This window comes from Neolamprologus brichardi, chromosome 23, assembly GCF_056152115.1.
Source record: "Neolamprologus brichardi isolate AB-2024 chromosome 23, ASM5615211v1, whole genome shotgun sequence".
Taxonomy (NCBI): Eukaryota; Metazoa; Chordata; class Actinopteri; order Cichliformes; family Cichlidae; genus Neolamprologus; species Neolamprologus brichardi.
The window spans coordinates 44,049,272-44,067,180 of NC_142125.1; the positions used below are offsets into that span (position 1 = coordinate 44,049,272).

The window sequence follows — 17,909 nt, forward strand, 5'->3', positions numbered from 1 at the left end:
TTGCTGCCAGAGCCATGGTGGCTGAGACACAGCGGAGCGGAGGTGTGAGTGCCTGGCTTAAAACAGGACATATTAGCTGCATTTAACCTTCAGTTACTCTTTATATAGTTAGGTAGGAGTTAGACCATGTTTCTTTTTAACTGAAAAACATTACACCAGGTAACCTGCAGTGTTGAAAACGTGTTTCCCGACAATGTTTGCTACCCTACAATCCGTCCTGCTCTGTAGTAAATTCAGCGACATTTCACCGTCCTGTTCCTCCCATTGAAATGTATACAGCCTATTTAAAAATCTAAAACTTTAAATTTTCCGTAGCCTAAAGTTGTTACCACTGTCCTGTTTTAAATGGATACTAACTAGCTAACTGACTGAATGCCCATTAACCTTATAACTCCTGTTGTGTGTGTGCGTGTGTGCGTACAGAGAGACAGCCAGGTTCATAATGGATATAAGGAAGTTTTTTCAAAAAAAAGGAGCCACATTCAGGTAAAAGTGTAAAATCAAATGATCCGTCAATCAAGAATAATGTTGGATCAGTGTTTCAATATTTATATCTTTTATTAGATGTTTGTGTGGTTTGGTTGTTTGCCTTTTGGTTGAAAGTACACTGAGAGAGGACTTTTTGTTAGTGATCTTAATATAATTTTTTTCATATTAATGTAATTTTTCATCTAATTTAATACAATCTATTTGTGTATGATTGTCAGTCCAAAGAGGGAGAGAGGAAAGAGGGGAATGTGAGGAGAAAGGGCAAGGTCAGGAAGAAGCAGGTAAGAAAACAGACAGGGAACAGTGACAGGCACAACAGAAACTCACACAATCTGGAAGTTGTGTCCTCCCTATATTAAAGCTGCTATACAGAATCTGCAAAACAAACTGGGTTGAAACATTTTGACCCTCTTTAACAACATTCCAACATAACATTATCATTGATTGGGGAGATTAAAATTAAGGATATATTTTTATGTGGTTCAGCCACAACTCTACTAAAACCTCAGCCAGTAATAGGTAGGCCAACTTTTGGACCGTCCAGTTGTCTGCATGTCTGCTGCATTACGTACATCACATTTGCACACTATCAGAGCCAAACAGCCCTGGTGGAGTGAGGAGCTGTAAAGAGAAGCAGATGCTCTGTTTATATTCTAAACATGTTTTAAGCTTGTTTCAAAGATTCTGTACAGCAGCTTTAAATGTTTTCCAAAAGCACACATACACTTCTCAGTGTTTCTCAAACTTTTTACAGTGTGGACCACCTGATAAAATGTCAAGCTCTCCTAAGGACCACTATGAAAGCATGAAACTCATAAATCTTACAACAGAAAATTAGTGTTATTAAATTAGTAAAAATTAGTATCTGCATACATTGTACACATTGTATACATTCTACCACAGGCAAAGTTGCCTCCATTTTTATAGTTTTTATTAATATTATGTAATAATTTATTTGTAACAATTTATTCTGTTTCGGGAGTGTTTTTTATGTATCTGTATTATATTATACATACACATTAAATGTGAATCTCTGTCCAAAAAATGCACTCAGTTTACTTTTTACTCACTATGAGCATCATTCATTATTCTCACCCAGTAATTAAGGTTAGAATATGTATTTTGTTTTATTCCAATCCATTCTTCTTTTGCAGCATTTAAATAACCTTGATCAGATTTGATGGTTTTGTTACAGACTTTTCAAAAAAGTGTTTTGCTTTTCTTTCACAAATGTGGGGATTAAATTGTTAAAATGTACAAAACAGTGATGTTATGTTTTGTGACGAGGACCCAGGCACAGAGAGACTTGATGAATTTAAGAATCTTATGATTTAATAAAGAAATTTGCAGACTTACACAGAGATGGTAAAATTATGATGACTGATAACGGAGACGAAGACAGCAGATGATGAGGACAGGGAGGAACAGGGGTTTAAATGCACCAAAGTGACAGTCAGAGAGAACTCGGGACAACATTTAAGGATGCAGGGACTGACAGAGACAGGTTTATCTTGCCTGGCTGGGCAGCTCTCTGGGTGCTCAGCACCCCCAAAGCTCTGATCCTAGAATCGCCCCTGGTCTGCAGCCTTTCTTTTTTTACTTTGTTTATCACATTTTAGACACACAGTTAAGTAAAACAGGAATCACATAAATATGACATTGTGGTATTACAATGAGGAACAACGAGAGTGACAGGGACAGTGAAACAAAAGTGAGTACAAAAATAAAATAAATTAAGGGGAACATAAATAAACAAAAGTTTGCAAGAGCCAAAATCAAGTTAGTAGTTTCAAACAGTTACAGATGTTAACAGTCTCGATAGCCTCAGTGTTTTTTGATGAGGAGATTGTCCTTATTTATTGAGTTCAATTTTTAATACAAGAAGTTCAGGCTTTCTGCCGAGGACTTTGCTTTTGTGTATATGAAATTTTGCCAAAAATAAAACCATATTTATAAAGAAGAAAGCATCATTGTCTTTGTCTTTAAAATTATAATAGCCAAAGATAACATCCTTGTAGTATAGTTGAAAAGTAGGTAGAACAGAGTCAGTAATAAACTTGTGGAAGTCCTTCCAGAATTTACATGTAAATTTACATGACCGAAACAAATGAGTAACTGTTTCAGGTTTCAGGTAAGGCTGCAGCCTTAAAGGCCGCATTTTAAGGCCGATTACGTCACAGCAACGCGACCATGTCCCATTTCAAAGGCTGCTCGAAATGCGGCCCTCAAATGCGTCCTCCATTTCCCTGAATTTTAAGGATGTGGCGGTGTAGACTTGGCCCAACATATCCCAGACTCCATAGCGCGGCGGTGGGTGTGGATAATTTTGCCGAAAAAACGGCGGACGGCTGAAGCGGGGCAGCCGAAGAGTAAACTTTTAAAAGTAAGTACTGAATATTATGTAACTTATTTATGTGCAAATATTTAATAATGAAGAGCATTAAAACATTACTGTTGGCCACATGTCGGCAAAGTTATGTGACATTAGTGATGTTTGTACTTTCAGCCTTATTATGTTATTATAAAATATAATAACGAATAATGATTAATATAATAACTATAATATTGGCCATATTATATTTACATGACCAAAGTGAGATGATTTAAGTCTCATGAACAACATCAGCTAATTGTTATTTACTAACCTGTTTACCTCAGATACTCATTAAATCACACAGAGCTGATGTAGAAACAAATGAACAAAAGATTTTCTCCTTCATTTCTGTCAAACAAAGCTGTATGAAGCGTTTCCAGCTGTTAGTATCATGGTTGCTAGGCAACCTGGGCAGCGCAACAGAAGCTAGACCGTCCCATTTCACAAGCCTACAAGCCTCGCACTTCCGGCCTTAGCGGTGTTTGAGTACGCGGCCCTTGAGGACTGTTGAGGCTGCAGACACTGAATTGGGAAACAGACGGGGGCTTATAGAATATGATGTAACACTATAGATCAACTTAGCTCAGAATATATAAAGCATATAAACAATTACAGCAATATGATGCAACAAACACAGCAGCTACTGATCCAAAATACTCAAAGCTTCATAGAACTGAAACAAACGTTTATTTTTAGCTCCATTCTGCTGCTGATACAGACTTTAGGTTTCTGAATATTAAACTTGTTGCTGCCTTTCATAGTGTGTAACTTGAAGGCCCTGAGTACTTTCTCCCACACTGCAAACACTGGATGATAACATTATTTGAACATTACCTAATAAGACTGATTCAGGACAGACAGTTAGTGATGTTAAACTTTCCTAGCAGTCCTTCACAAACAGGGAACAGTCTGTCTATTCTCTCCATCTGTCAGCTGCTGCTTCCTCCTCCTCTTCCTCACACACTGCTGAGTTTGTCCTGGTGGATCATCAGGGCTGCAAAGCCTCACAGATGATGTGCAGCAGTGGGTCCCTCAGTCTGTCCTCACTCTGGACACTTGCAGTCGTCACACATGGAAATCAAATGTGTGATAAGCTGCAGGATTCAAACACAAGTGTAACTTATAAACACATGTTCATCCTTTTATTCCACAATCAGAGAGAAAGAAACAGAGAGAGAGTGCAGGACAGACAGGTGACAGTCTCAGGTGTACACACTGCTACAAACAGGAGGATTTAGTGTTATTACGAGTGTAAACAAGAAGAGTTCCAGATGGTAAAGTGGACACATGTGTGACTGCTGTGATTAAAGCATCTTTCTTTCAGCTTAACGAGTGAACCGTCAGCTCGTTCAAACACACGTTAAAGTCCGTTTGGCTCGACACCACCGAACAGAGGCAGCAATATAACATAGCTAACATTAACAGTGCAGTGAATCCTGCTTGTGCCGTGATATTCAGGACTGCAAACCGAGCAGCATCACTGACTTTCAGCTTGTTGTGTTTGTGGATATATGACTGACTTTAATTATCCACAAAATCATCACATTCTCTGTAAGATTAAGGTCGACTATTGGGCGGCGTATAAAGTAAAGGCTCTAAAACCAAGTTAGTACAAACGTCACTAATGTCACAAACTTTGCCCACAGCCACAGGCTGATTGCCTCAATGCCACGGCGCATTGAAGCAGCGATTAAGGCAAAGCGTTTCCCAACCAAGTATTGAAGACTGATGTATCATTTTGAAAGTACCACATTTTGATTGATTTGATGTAATCCTAATTTCTTTCTTTTTTCCTGCAAAAACTGAGAACTAAACAGTGATGTCTTGACAGTATTCTCATTTTTTGAAATCCTGTTTTTGAGTTTTTTATGAGCTGGAAGCCCAAATTATGTACTTAAATAAACAACTAAGTACTTGGAAACCTGAATCTATAATATATGAAAGTTTAACGTTTTGAATGGAATTATGGAAATAAATAAACTTTTCCATGATATTCATTTTTTTGGAAAGGGTCTGTATATCTTTAGCCTCTTCCTTCTCGAACCTTCTTACTCAAAAAGTAAGAAGGTTATTATTAATTTATTATAATTATAATTTATTTATGATAAATTATAATTATAATAAATTAATAATTTATTTATAATTATAAATAAATTATTAATAATTATTATAATTTATTATAATAATTATAACAAATTAATAATATATTTATTATAAATATTAATAAGTTGTTTACTAATAATAATAATAATAATATATATATTATTATTTATTATTAAATATTTATTATTTATTTATTTATCTTTTATTTGTTTCAGCTGAATTAAAACAACAACATTTTTCTGTTTCACATGTCTGTGAAGCTTCTCAGTCATCCAGGTTGTCGTAGTCTAAGCTTGGAAAGAAAAGTGTCTGGATTCATTCAAGTTTCTTTGATATCATCTATTAAAGATACTAAGAAGCAAAATCACTGATAGTATGACAAAATGAAGACAGCATTTAAACACGTTCATGTAGTAAACTGGGCTGAGAGTGCTTCAATAAAATAGTTCTGGTGAACCTGCACTGTACAAATAAAACTGAAGTTTTTAGATGTTGTATATATGGCGTTGTCTATCTACTAGAGGGTGTGTTTCGTAGATGTAGCTGTGCTGTGTGGTTGAATGTGTTAAGAAACTCCAGATCAAATGGTGCTGGCCTCTGGGTGGCAGAGTTTAAGCTTGTGATCCTGTGGGATCAGCCTTGGTTTAATCCCTCAGAGTGAGAGAGAGAGAAGAAAGCGAAACGTACTTATTGATGTGGAGCGGTGCCTGAGGCACAGGGCTGATGAGAGAGCCCCATAACCATCTTACAGGGGGAATCTGGATTTTTCTTCTTGCTTTACTTTTAAATTTGGAACCTCGTGTCGCTCCTACAGCTGTTACAGATGTCAAACTTTGGTAACCATTCATCTTTACTTTGTGGAATCTGGACTCGTCTGAAAATCCTTCACCGTCAGAAATCCTGTGAGACTGTTTTCATTCGTTTTCTATCAGTGCTTTGATTTCCTCTGGGAGTGTAAGTTTTACTCTTCATACCCATCTTTGAACTCTTCTAGAACGCCGGATCGTTTTCACAAATTTTACATGTTATAAAGCTGCACATTTATCCTGGAAACGTGGACACTATCATTTCTTTCTAAATAAGTTGTGTTATTTTCCTAATGGCTCAATTAAGTTGTAGCCAAAATGCAGACCTGCCAAATGGAGCCATTGCCCACAGCCCACAAGGTTTGTGTTCAGACCTGGATACACTCAGAATCAAAGACGACGCAGAGGAAGAAGAAGATGATGATGATGAGGTGGAGCTGGCAGAGGAGGTTGGGGAAGATGTTTTGATGGTTGCTGAAGCAGAACAAACTGGAGATGAAAGTAAAAAAGACGACGATTGGCAGAAAGGAGAGATTACACATGTGACCCTGTTATCAGAAATAGGGGAGGGGGAGGATGAATGTGAAGTACTGGAAGAAGAGGGGGATGGAGAAATGGGAGATGGACATCAAGAAATAACAACCACACTGACAACAGACAAAGAATCTGAAGATACAAAGATGGCTGAAAATCTGTCTCTTTCTCCTCTATTGGTTGTGGTTGAACGAGGGAAACGGCAAATATTAAACAGCACTGGAGATGATGAAAAAGACGAGGAAACTGAAGAAAACAAACAAGGTGGAGAAACAGCAAGCGCAGGAACAGATGTAAGGCAGGAAAACGTGGACAGAGGCACCGACGATCACGCGTCCGGTCTTCAGGACAGAGGTACTTCTGTGTGGGAGTCAAGAACTGGTTCCAATACCTGTACTGGTGACCAAGGCGAAACAGAAGCTGCTGCTTTGCCCACTGCTGGCAACGTAACAGAGGTTAATCTGAACATAGAGGTGGATCCTTTTTCTTCTGGAATAAATGAACAGGCCAGCATCCAAGCTTCAGCTCTGGGCTCTGATCACATACCAGTCGATAGAGTTGTTACAGCTGAAGAGGCCAATCAAACCTACCAGTTAGATACTGAGAGTCCAAATGAAATAAAAAACAATGATGGAGAAGATCCCTCAGAATCCATGAAACAGGAGGTTGTTATTGATAATCTTACATGGCAATGCCAGGAAGTCCAGGAGTGTGTAAATCATGGCTACGAGTTCCCCGTGAGAGCAGGAACCAATCAAACGGCACAAGAACCAGAGCTGACGGCCCTAACTTCTGAAGAACAGCCACAGTCAGATGGAGACACTAAAGCTAAAAGGATTGAAGACGTCACCCAGAAGGAGCAAGCAGAAGAGCAAGTTAACAACCTGGCAGAGATGGACGGGGGAGGAAAGAGTTCAGAAATGGACGAGACGATAGCCAATAATGTTGCTGGAGAGTTAATGGGCCAAGAAGAGCACAGAACAAGAGATGATCTAGAAATGCAAGAAGAAGTCCAAGCTATAACAGCTCCTCCAGAACCAGTGGGCCAGACTGGAGAAGAGGTACATACAGACACAAAGGACCAGGTGGAGGAAGCTTCTCTATCTGAGAAAGGCATCGAGGTGAAGCTTGACGGGACAGAAGGAGAGGACAAATCTGAGGAAAACGAATCCACAACAGAAGGAGGAAGTGCTTTACAAGAGCATCCTTTGCAGCTCCTGAAAGAAGCCGACACAGTTTGGAGAAACAACACAAAAGAACATCCACAGACAGAGATGCTTGTAGAATTTGAGACTGGAGGAGGAGCAGAAGAAGAGTCAATGGAAGGAGAAGTGGAGATGGCAGAAGAGCCGGTCACCGTTCTTGATGATGAGACTGAAACGATGGAGGAGACGCCCAGTGAAAAAACAGAAGAAGTACATCCTTTCACCATTATGAGCGGTTCTGATGATGCCATAGAGAAGATAACAGATGAAGATCATCAAGTGCTGCCAGGAGACGAGGCCATGCTGGGTAAAGAGGACATGGAGACACAGGACGTGAAGCTGAAAGTGCACAACAGTGAGGCAGATCTAAATGAGAGCATTAAAACACTGGAGCAAACCATGGAGAATGGGTTCTTGTGTCCTGAGCCACAAGGTCTTAGGAAAGACGAACTGGGGAAAGTAAAAGTGCTGTCACCCAGGAGAAAAGATAGCGACTGGATTAAAACAGATCAGCCAGAAGAAGAGAAGACGGCTGCTGAAAGGAAGGACTGGAGTAAAGAGCGGCGGCACATCAAAAAAGAGTTGTGGGAGAATGAGTGGGGAAGGAAAGAGTGGGTGGATAAAGAAACGTCAGCAGAAAAGATACGTTCACCGAGGAAGGCGGATTGGATAAATGAGCTGAAGTCAGTCATCAAAGACGAATCCCTGCCCAAAAAGAAAGACGAGCAGGTGAAGAAAAAGAGAGTGGTGCTGCTGGAACATGGCTGCTCATACGTCCCTCAGCGGGAGGCGATGACGGCAGAGGCGAGGGAAGAGATCAAGGTGACGTCCGACAGGAGAGCGGACAGTCCTGTGGTCCCTGTGGACAGCAAAACACTGGACAACCAACCCTATGAAATCGCCCTGTATGTCAAGGTAATCAACTCATGGTTCCTTTGGCCTGTGATGAATGCCAGATGGATAGTTATTATCATAGTGGGAATTTACAAAGAGCATTTTGTCTTAATGAATAGGCTCTATGGAGAAGTTCATGATACAGCAAAGTGAAAGAAAATAAGCAGAGAAATATGAAGTTCTTCTGAGAACAGGGAGGACGTTAGTACCAGAGAAAATCTGAACATGAAGAAAGGAAATATGGTGTAAATACACAAAAGAATTAGGAATGTGGGGAACAAGAAACACAGATCAAACTAATAAAGACAATGATAAAACGTTATGAAGTGTTAGCTTCATATATCAAAGACTTTTTCTTTAGAGGCCCATCCAACCATCAGGCCTCCGTCTGTGTTTGAACCTAACCCTGATACAAACCTGGAGATGACTTCCTTAACATCAAGATCAGAATACTGGCTCCATAAAATATGACGAAAAAACTTCAAGCTGTCCTGACTTAAAATAATTTTGATAAATATGAGACCTACGTTATAAAAATAGATTATTTGATTGTTTTTTTAATTATTGTAAAATATTCGATGCTTCTAAATACTTGTGTAAAAAAAAGTGTCCCAGAATCTGCAACGGTAAATACCTCATAAGTCATAAAGAATATGCATTATCTTATTATTTGTTCTTATTATGTTTTTGGTAAGCAATTTTATAAGATACTAAGCCATCAGTGAAATTAGCACAATTACAGCTTTTAATAATTTTCCATGTTACACCATTCTTAGTGAAAACTTAATTACACAACATATCAGTTAATTAACAAATAAATCTACACAGAGACTAAACGACCTTTATTGTTAATATTTCACTGCCTCATATGTTATAAATGAATTTGTCGTATTAAGTAGAATTTATGCTTAGATGTGTTTTTACAGTCTTTTTATGTGGTACGAAAAGGATCCTGATTTTTCCACGGCATTAAACTTGAGCATTAAACATACTGATTCACTGTCAGTGTAATTTACTGATATTTCATGTACTGTCAATTTGTGTATCCAAGTTTATTTATAAAGCATTTTAAAATAGCCAGCACACGATCAAAGTGCTGTGCAGTAAATAAGTTAATAACAATAGAATAAAATGAAACACATAATACATAAAAATTTGACTTAAAACACCCTTATATTATTTTAAAAACCCCAACAACATAAAACAACGTAGAAAAAACTAAATAAAATATAACTAAATAAAACTAAATAAAACTAAATAAATAAAATAAAATAAAATAAAATAAAACTAAATAAAATAAAATAAAATAAACCAACACTGGATCTGCTACAGCAAAAGCACAATCAGGGGCAGCTGATCAGCTGACCTGAGAGCGGGTGGGTGTATGAGGCTGTAGCAGCTCAGAGATAGGATGGGGGGAGGCCGTGGAGAGCTTTAAAAGCAAATAAAAGAATTTTAAAATGAATCCTAAAAGAAATGGGCAGCCAGTGAAGTGAAGCTAAAACAGGGGAAATGTGCTCAAACTTCAGACGAGCTGCAGCGTTTTGCACCCTCGGTAAATGACTTCAGTCCACTTTGACCCCCAGGTTTGTGACAGCTGGCTGAACATATTGGGTCCAGGCATCTAAATACAGATTGGGGTTCTCAGTGGGGCTACCAAACACCATCACCTCAGTCTCTTTATCACTGAAAGTTAAGCCTTAATGTCATTGAGACACTGAAGTGATGGCTGTGTGGAGTATTTGTTCTGTAGAGGGACATAGATCTGATCATAGATGCTGCGTTTTCTCATCAAAGAGGAAGCAGATACAAAGAAAAGAGGGGCTGAGAGCTGAGCACAAACAAACACTGGCAGTGACAGACGGCAGACACACACATGCAGTGCAGCAGAGAGGGCTATAGAGACCACGAAGGCCGTGGCAGCAGCTCAGGTGATACCTGCTCAGTGAAGTGTGTGGAGATGTCACTGGTGTCTATGACGTGTTACCCACATGTAGTGTCACTGGTGCCTGAAACTTTGAGGCTGTAGCAGCTTCATCAGTGTGTTAATCAAACTGAGAGTTTCTGTTCCAGAACAGCTTCAATAAGCTCAACTTTGTGTGAGTACGCAGAGCCATGACCGGTGGAGCTCCACCACACCATAGGAAGAGCAGTGACTCCACTTTAACACAACATGCTGAAATAAATACAAACTCTGAATAATTAGTCAGTAAAACTGAGAGAAAGTTATTTTTCTATATATAGAATAAGATTATTTCTGGTTGTACTGGATAAAAATCTGTAACAAATATAGAGAAAAGTGCTTAAATAACTAATATCCAACCTTCACTGACAGATGGTGCGTGTGACTGTTGGTGCTCATAGTTCACTGAAAACAAATGCAGGGAACTTTCCAGGTCTTTAGTTTTATCAGTAAACGTGCTGTAAGAACTTTTACAGAGTTTAAATATTTAATATAGTTTTGGGAGATCGAGCCTGGTCTTGGCCCGGCACATTGACACACACTGTTTCAGTATTCACAGTGTTTGTTCACACAGTTGCCTGTTCAGGCCGGCGTTGCCCAGCAGCTCCGCCGTCAGCTGCCAGCTCATCTCCCTTCTCCTCCAGGACATCCATGTCTAGACGAGACCAGATCTAGACAGGATGAGCTGGGAAATGACCAGAGCCCAACTGAATCTGGTCTGAATGTGTGACCCATCCATGCCATGCAAGTGGAATCTGATTTAGATGAATTTCAGTGGGTTTCCATGTTCAGACTTCAAAATGTTTTTTGATATCATGATCTACAATGGAACCTCGATCCGTGAACACATGTCAACATGAGAAGCTAGCATCACGAGAGTTAGCAGGATGGAGACTACATCGATGTTATTCTGAGCTGTTTCATTGCAGGGTTGTTATCTTACTATATAAAGATCCTGGAAGCAACTGAACTGAGGGGATGATTAATCCATGACTGCTGATCTCTGCACACAAAATAGTAAACTAATATCTAATTGGATTTTTGTAAAAATATAAAATGTGAGTTTGGCAGAAATGAATAAGCAGAGATGTCTGTCAGCTGGTTCACTCACACAAACTTGTTAGCTGAGCTTCCTGGAATAGATCAAAGAACGGGCTGCCTGTCAGAGTCACTGTGATTATTAATGTGGCAGAACCACAGTCACAGTCAGGTGTCCGAGTGGACAGGAAAACAAAACAAGAGCTGAGCTCGAACCCTGAGATCCACAATCTGCAGTGTGAACAACCTGGAGCACCACCCCAGGACCGTGACAGAACCAGCGAGTGAAAAAGCTAATCTTGATCTGCTTATCTCATCCCATTAAGACAGTGCTGTGCTAATCCATCGCCATGGTAACCTACATTACTTAATGCATGTCATTTTAAATGAGATTTGAAAAAGATTCAAATAAATAAAGCTTGCACCTTTGAGACCATTGTGTGCTTAGCTCTGCGCTCTGGTTCAGCAGCATCCTGAGAATAATATCATTACCTGAGAGATTTAGCACAAATACCCGCGTCCACGTAACAAGCTTGTTCAAACAAAGCCTCCCTTTGTCACGGCCCTGTGGGCAGCACAGATGGAGGTAGATACAATATTATGTAAAGTTCAGGTTTCCTTCTCTGTGGTCTGAGCTGCTCACATCTGAGGATTTCTTTAAAACAGCACGATCATAAATATCTTAAAACAAGCATTTTACTTTCAACTTGTGCTGAAACGCAGTTTCTGCTTTTGTTTGTAAAAGAGTCTGAATAGTGCTGGTGTGCTATGTTAATCTGAGCAGTCTCCCTGGGTAAGCTGATTATCCTGCTGTTTGTTACTGAGAGCTCAGAGCTGTTGCAGCAACATTCACCTCCCGTTCTTTACTCACAGGAAAACTGCTTTACACAACACTCACAGCATAAACATGAAGCACGCTGCTTAAACAAGTTATTACTCTTTACATTACTCCTCTGCGAGATAATTTCTTTCCAGTATTGGATCTCTGACAGTGACCATACTGAGATATTTATCCCAGTTCAGCGAATAATGGGACACATTTAGTTGTGTTAGATTCACCTGAACAGATAGCTGATGTGCTCGTGCATTCACATGGGAGAGAAACAGGAATTATCATACAGAGGATGTTCACCTGTACATCTCTGTTAAACACAGTCCAGATTTATTCAGTTACATTAATTATAATATGAAAAAAGAGAAACAGAGATGTAAGAGCTACACTTACACCGTATCGTTCTTTTGGGGGTTTATTTCTTTATTTCCTTCACCCACCCATTTGTTCATGAGTGAAGCTACAGTCTTTATAATGTCCATAGATCAGCTGCAGGACAGGTGATGACTGGTCTTTGTGTGTGCAGGCAGGAAGTGATGGGCAGAGCATCGGAAACTGTCCTTTCTCTCAGAGACTCTTCATGATCCTGTGGCTAAAAGGAGTCATTTTTAATGTCACCACAGTCGACCTGAAGCGGTAACACGGTGCAGACGCACACACGTATTCATACAGTGACTATGATACACATGAGAGTAACCACCTGACTTTTGGGTTATCAGGAAGCCGGCTGACCTCCACAACCTCGCTCCAGGGACCAACCCTCCTTTTGTGACCTTTAATGGTGAAGTCAAGGTTGATGTCAACAAGATAGAAGAGTTCTTGGAGGAGAAACTAACTCCACCCCGGTATGCAAGCACACATTCAAAGATATGCGTTTGCGATGGGAAGCCGTGTTGAGGTTAATTTCACATTTCTCCATTTTGTCTGCAGATATCCCAGACTGGCCCCCAAACATCCTGAAGCTAACACAGCTGGCATCGACATCTTTGCCAAATTCTCAGCGTACATCAAAAACACAAGAAAAGACACAACAGCTGGTAAGAAGGGACACAGCTAGGTTGGAAACATGTATTCAAGAAAGTTAGTAAGGTGTGTGTGGTTTGTTTGTGGCTGCAGCATTGGTCTGTGCTCACTGACCACAGTTTTCCTGAATGCATGAACCACAGTGGTGGACTTACAGGTCATGGCCAATGTTCCCTCTAAGCTGCGCACATGCACAATTGTGCTCTGCTGACACGTCTCTGCACACAGAAAAAAAGTCTAACCTGAATTGAAATTAAAATAAATGCTTTAACAATTCTGTTCTGCAGTGTTAGTCAGTGACTGGCTGCTCCTGTATGGGATCAGAACGATGCCACCTTATCCCAAAGTCCAGCCAATGATGCGATTCACATTCGTATACGCAGCTAATCAACGTGGCTGACTGACAGCGTCCTTATGTGCGACACCGGTGTTTTAGCAAAGCGGCTGATGTGGAGTGAAGTTAATGACAACGTGAACAACCATTGGAGATGTGAGCAGGACAGACGAACAACTGACGGGAAAAGTGTGGACTTTATACCAGTTTTTAAATCGTGTTGATCGGCCAGTAAAACCAGAGTTATGATAAAATATCTGCAATGTTTGTTTTTCTTCCTGAATACTGTCGTTGTTTATATTTACTGCAGGAAGAAGCGGGAAAAATGGCGTTTTATAAGGAAAACGCTCGAAAGCCTGAGAGCAAAAACAAACACCTCAGCCTTTCCTATTGGTGGAAAAATGCACCATGTGGACCAATCAAAGAATGATATGGCATATTAGGTAAACAGCTGCAAAAAACTTTGTTTGCAAAACTCAGTAACCTTTTTGAAGAAGTAACTATATAATTAACTGCCCAACATTGGTCATTATTTACTGTATTTTGCAGACAGAGTTACAGACTCTCTCCCAGACCACAGACTCATCATACAGTCAGAGCTTTATAAAAATAGAAAGTTGTGTTTTCAAAATTGGAGTTGAAGTTATTTTTACTTCCAGTAGTGTGAACATGCTACAGGTCAACAAGCAGTTAATTAAAAGTAGTCTAACTTAAACGCTGTAATTTGATTACTTTAATAAACATGTAACTTGGATGATTGGATGCTGGTGTGACCACAGTGCACACGTCTGCTGCTGCTCACAGTGGTCCAAGGAGCTGTGTGCTCAGACACATGAAACATTAGAGGGAACGTTGGTCATGGCCATGCAGTGTTATATAGATGTTAAACTATATTGAACTATACGCAGACTTTTCCTCGTTTTATATTGGAAAATTGAAACTATTTAAACTAAAACTGTTTTCCCATGCCGTACCTCTGTGGGGAAACCCTCACCATAACTCTTCTTCTTCTTGAATAATCAGGCTCATGTGGCAGAGCTCATGGTATCACCCGAACAGAAAACCCTCAGACTGACTCACTTGTGCTTCTCAGGATATTTAAAAGTAGAATGGGAGGCAGAGGCTGTTGTGTGGAATCAGCTCCCAGTTTGGATTCAGGAGACAGACGCCCTTTTAAGATGAGCTTAAGACTTTGTGATAAAGCATATTGTTGGGAGCTAGCTCAGGTGACCCTCAGGTGCCTGCTTTGCAATCTTTGGCTGTTCTGCTCAAACCTTTTTAAAGGAAATTTAAAGTAATCATATATTTTTTGAAAAACAGTATTCAATATGTTTAAACTATAAATGATTTGCAAAAAAATCCAAACAAAGCTGCAGTTATTTGCATTTTATTAAAAGTCTGAAATGGTGAATACTGGTGTGTAAATAAGGAGCTGGTTGTTGTTGAAAACATCAGTGTTTGTTCAGATAGCTTAAGTCTGTCATTCACATCAGCGTGTTCTCTGACTGTAGCCTTACAGAAAGCTTTGCTGAAGTCTCTTCAGCGCCTTGATGACTTCCTCAGGACTCCCCTGTCTGAAGAGATCGATGCTGATGTCTTAGGAGATGTGCCAGAGTCAACCAGGAGCTTCCTCGATGGGCCAGAGCTCAGCTTGGCTGACTGCAACCTGCTGCCCAAACTCCACATCCTAAAGGTTTGCAGCTTCTTTAGGTTGCTAGAACGTTTACATGAGCCCGATCAGAAGGATCCATCATTGGTTATTTTCTGCCTTTTTCTCAGGTTGTAGCTAAGAAATATCGTGGCTTTGAGATTCCTCGGGAGATGACCTGCGTGTGGCGGTATTTGAACTGTGCCTACCAGAGAGAGGAGTTCACCGGCACCTGTCCTGCTGAGAGGGAGATTGAGTTCGCCTACGTGCATGTTGCAAAGTGAATGAAACACACTGTAGGGCAGCGCATAAGTCAAGGAAATCAAGAAATATGAAAAGAACATAAAGAAGACTAGTAAAGAGGAAAGCACTGTTTGTGTGTCTCTCTGTGTGTGTGTGTGTGTCTGTGTGTGTGTGTGTGCGTGTGTGTGTGTGTGTGTGTCTGTGTGTGTGTGTGTATGTGTGTGTGTGTGTGTGTGTGTGTATGTGTGTGTGTGTGTGTGTGTGTGTGTGTATGTGTGTGTGTGTGTGTGTGTGTGTGTGTGTGTGTGTATGTGTGTGTGTGTGTGTGTGTGTGTGTGTGTGTGTGTGTGTGTGTGTGTGTGTCTGTGTGTGTGTGTGTGTGTGTGTGTGTATGTGTGTGTGTGTGTGTGTGTGTGTGTGTGTATGTGTGTGTGTGTGTGTGTGTGTCATCTCTATCTTGACCATTTTAAAAATGATGACAACACAACTACTTCACTTTTCAGATAATGGCAGGACCATGTCACTGCAACACTGACTCTGACCGTTGTATACTCGCTCTCTCTCACACACACACACACACACACACGCACGCACACACACACACACACACACACACACACACACACACACGCACACACACACACACACACACACACACACACACACAGACACACAGACACACACACACACATACACACACACACACACACACACGCACACATACACACACACACACACACACGCACACACACACACGCACGCACGCACACACACACACACACACACACACACACACACACACACACACACACGCACACACACACACACACACACACACACACACACAGACACACACACACACACAGTGAGAGAGGCAGTCTCAAAGATAACAATTATCGCAGCCTTCACTTTGTGATCAATAAAAACTCAGTTTATAAGAAATCAAAATGATTTTTTCATCTTTTATTCTATTTAAAGTGAAAATGTTAATAATGTTCATGCACACCATTGAAATGCTTCCCAACATGGAAAGATCTTATTCTTCCAGTGTGTTTACTCCTCAGGTAGGGATTCAGTTCTATCACTGCTGATTTATAATCGCTGCTCATGATTCATGATAATAGAAAATGAAAACATAAAGCATGTGTTAGGTCTAGTAAAGAGCACAGTGTGTCTCAATGAAACAGATCAATAACACACTGATGTGTGCTCATGCAGCGGGACTGTTTAGTGTAATAATCTTGGAAATACTTTGAATCTTTGCTTGTCTGTGTGTGGCCATGATTCTGGATTTGTGTACTGGAAATGTGTGTTTGATGGATACAGTTCACTGTAATCAGGCCGTGTTTGTCCCAGTGTTAACATCACTGTGTTCTTCATGTACATGCTCAGTGCTAGAATCTGTATTAAACTGATTTCATCACTTTGTGGACTTTCTTTGCTGTCTGTGTTGCAGCCCTGTGTTGCAGCCCTTTCATGGGTTGGGGGGGGGGGGGGGGGGGGGGGTGTTAGGGGGTCTCTGTTTAAATAAATAAATAAATCTGGGTAAATTCCCAGATGGTAAACAAGTAACTATTTTGCTGGTAAAACCTGAAATGAGTAAAGAAAAGCAGCAGCCTATTTATGCAAGATAATTCATAATTTTATTGGGGGGGTTATATTGGTTGGGTCTGATTGTATATACACATATATATAAATATGTATATATATGTATATACACATATATATATACATATATATATATATATATATATGTATATATATATATATATACATATATATATATATATGTATATATATATATATATATATATATATATATATATATATATATATATGCAGCACGGAGCACACTGCCCCAGGCTACATGCTTTAGGGCGATGTGTGACAGGTTGAAGGATTACTGAATATAACAGGTTTCAGGTAATACTAATTCATATTAGTTGATATAAGACAAAAATAACGTAAATATTGTAACAAAATTGTTAAGAGGTTATTATTTTTCATGTTATATTAATGACTTTCATTTATTAATAGCTGATCACTGATCAGCTAGTAAGCCTTTTCTGGGATCGATTACTGGTGTCTCTATTCTCCACTAGGGGGCTTTCGCACGCTCTCCTCATTGCAATAAACAACTGCATGAGAGAAGCAAGTCAAAATCACTCTCGTGATTCTTTTCCCCTGTTTTCAGGTAAAAGTGTTTAAAAGTTGATATATTTGCTATCTGTAAGATATTTAATAGGTAACCCTTCATCGTTTTGTAAGCTTTAAAAGCATTATAATACAGTTGTTTTGAGCCTCAGTTTTATACTGTATAATGTCCATTAAGCTAACGGCAGGAGCTAGAAATGTTGCTACTGTCAACCACTTTGTCAGGAAACCTGTTCAGGTATATGTATAGTAAGCACTTTATTATTTTG

General features: G+C 39.8%; 1 protein-coding gene across 1 annotated transcript; it reads left to right on the top strand.

Moving 5' to 3' along the window:
- The first annotated feature begins 6,028 nt into the window (after positions 1-6,028).
- On the top strand, positions 6,029-16,390 carry LOC102799458 (uncharacterized). The gene is made up of 6 exons (XM_087836858.1): positions 6,029-8,426; positions 12,765-12,874; positions 12,958-13,083; positions 13,169-13,275; positions 15,107-15,288; positions 15,375-16,390. The coding sequence occupies exons 1-6, from the start codon at positions 6,066-6,068 to the stop codon at positions 15,525-15,527; spliced, it is 3,039 nt and encodes a 1,012-aa protein (XP_087692984.1). The 5' UTR covers positions 6,029-6,065; the 3' UTR covers positions 15,528-16,390.
- The last annotated feature ends 1,519 nt before the right edge of the window (positions 16,391-17,909 follow it).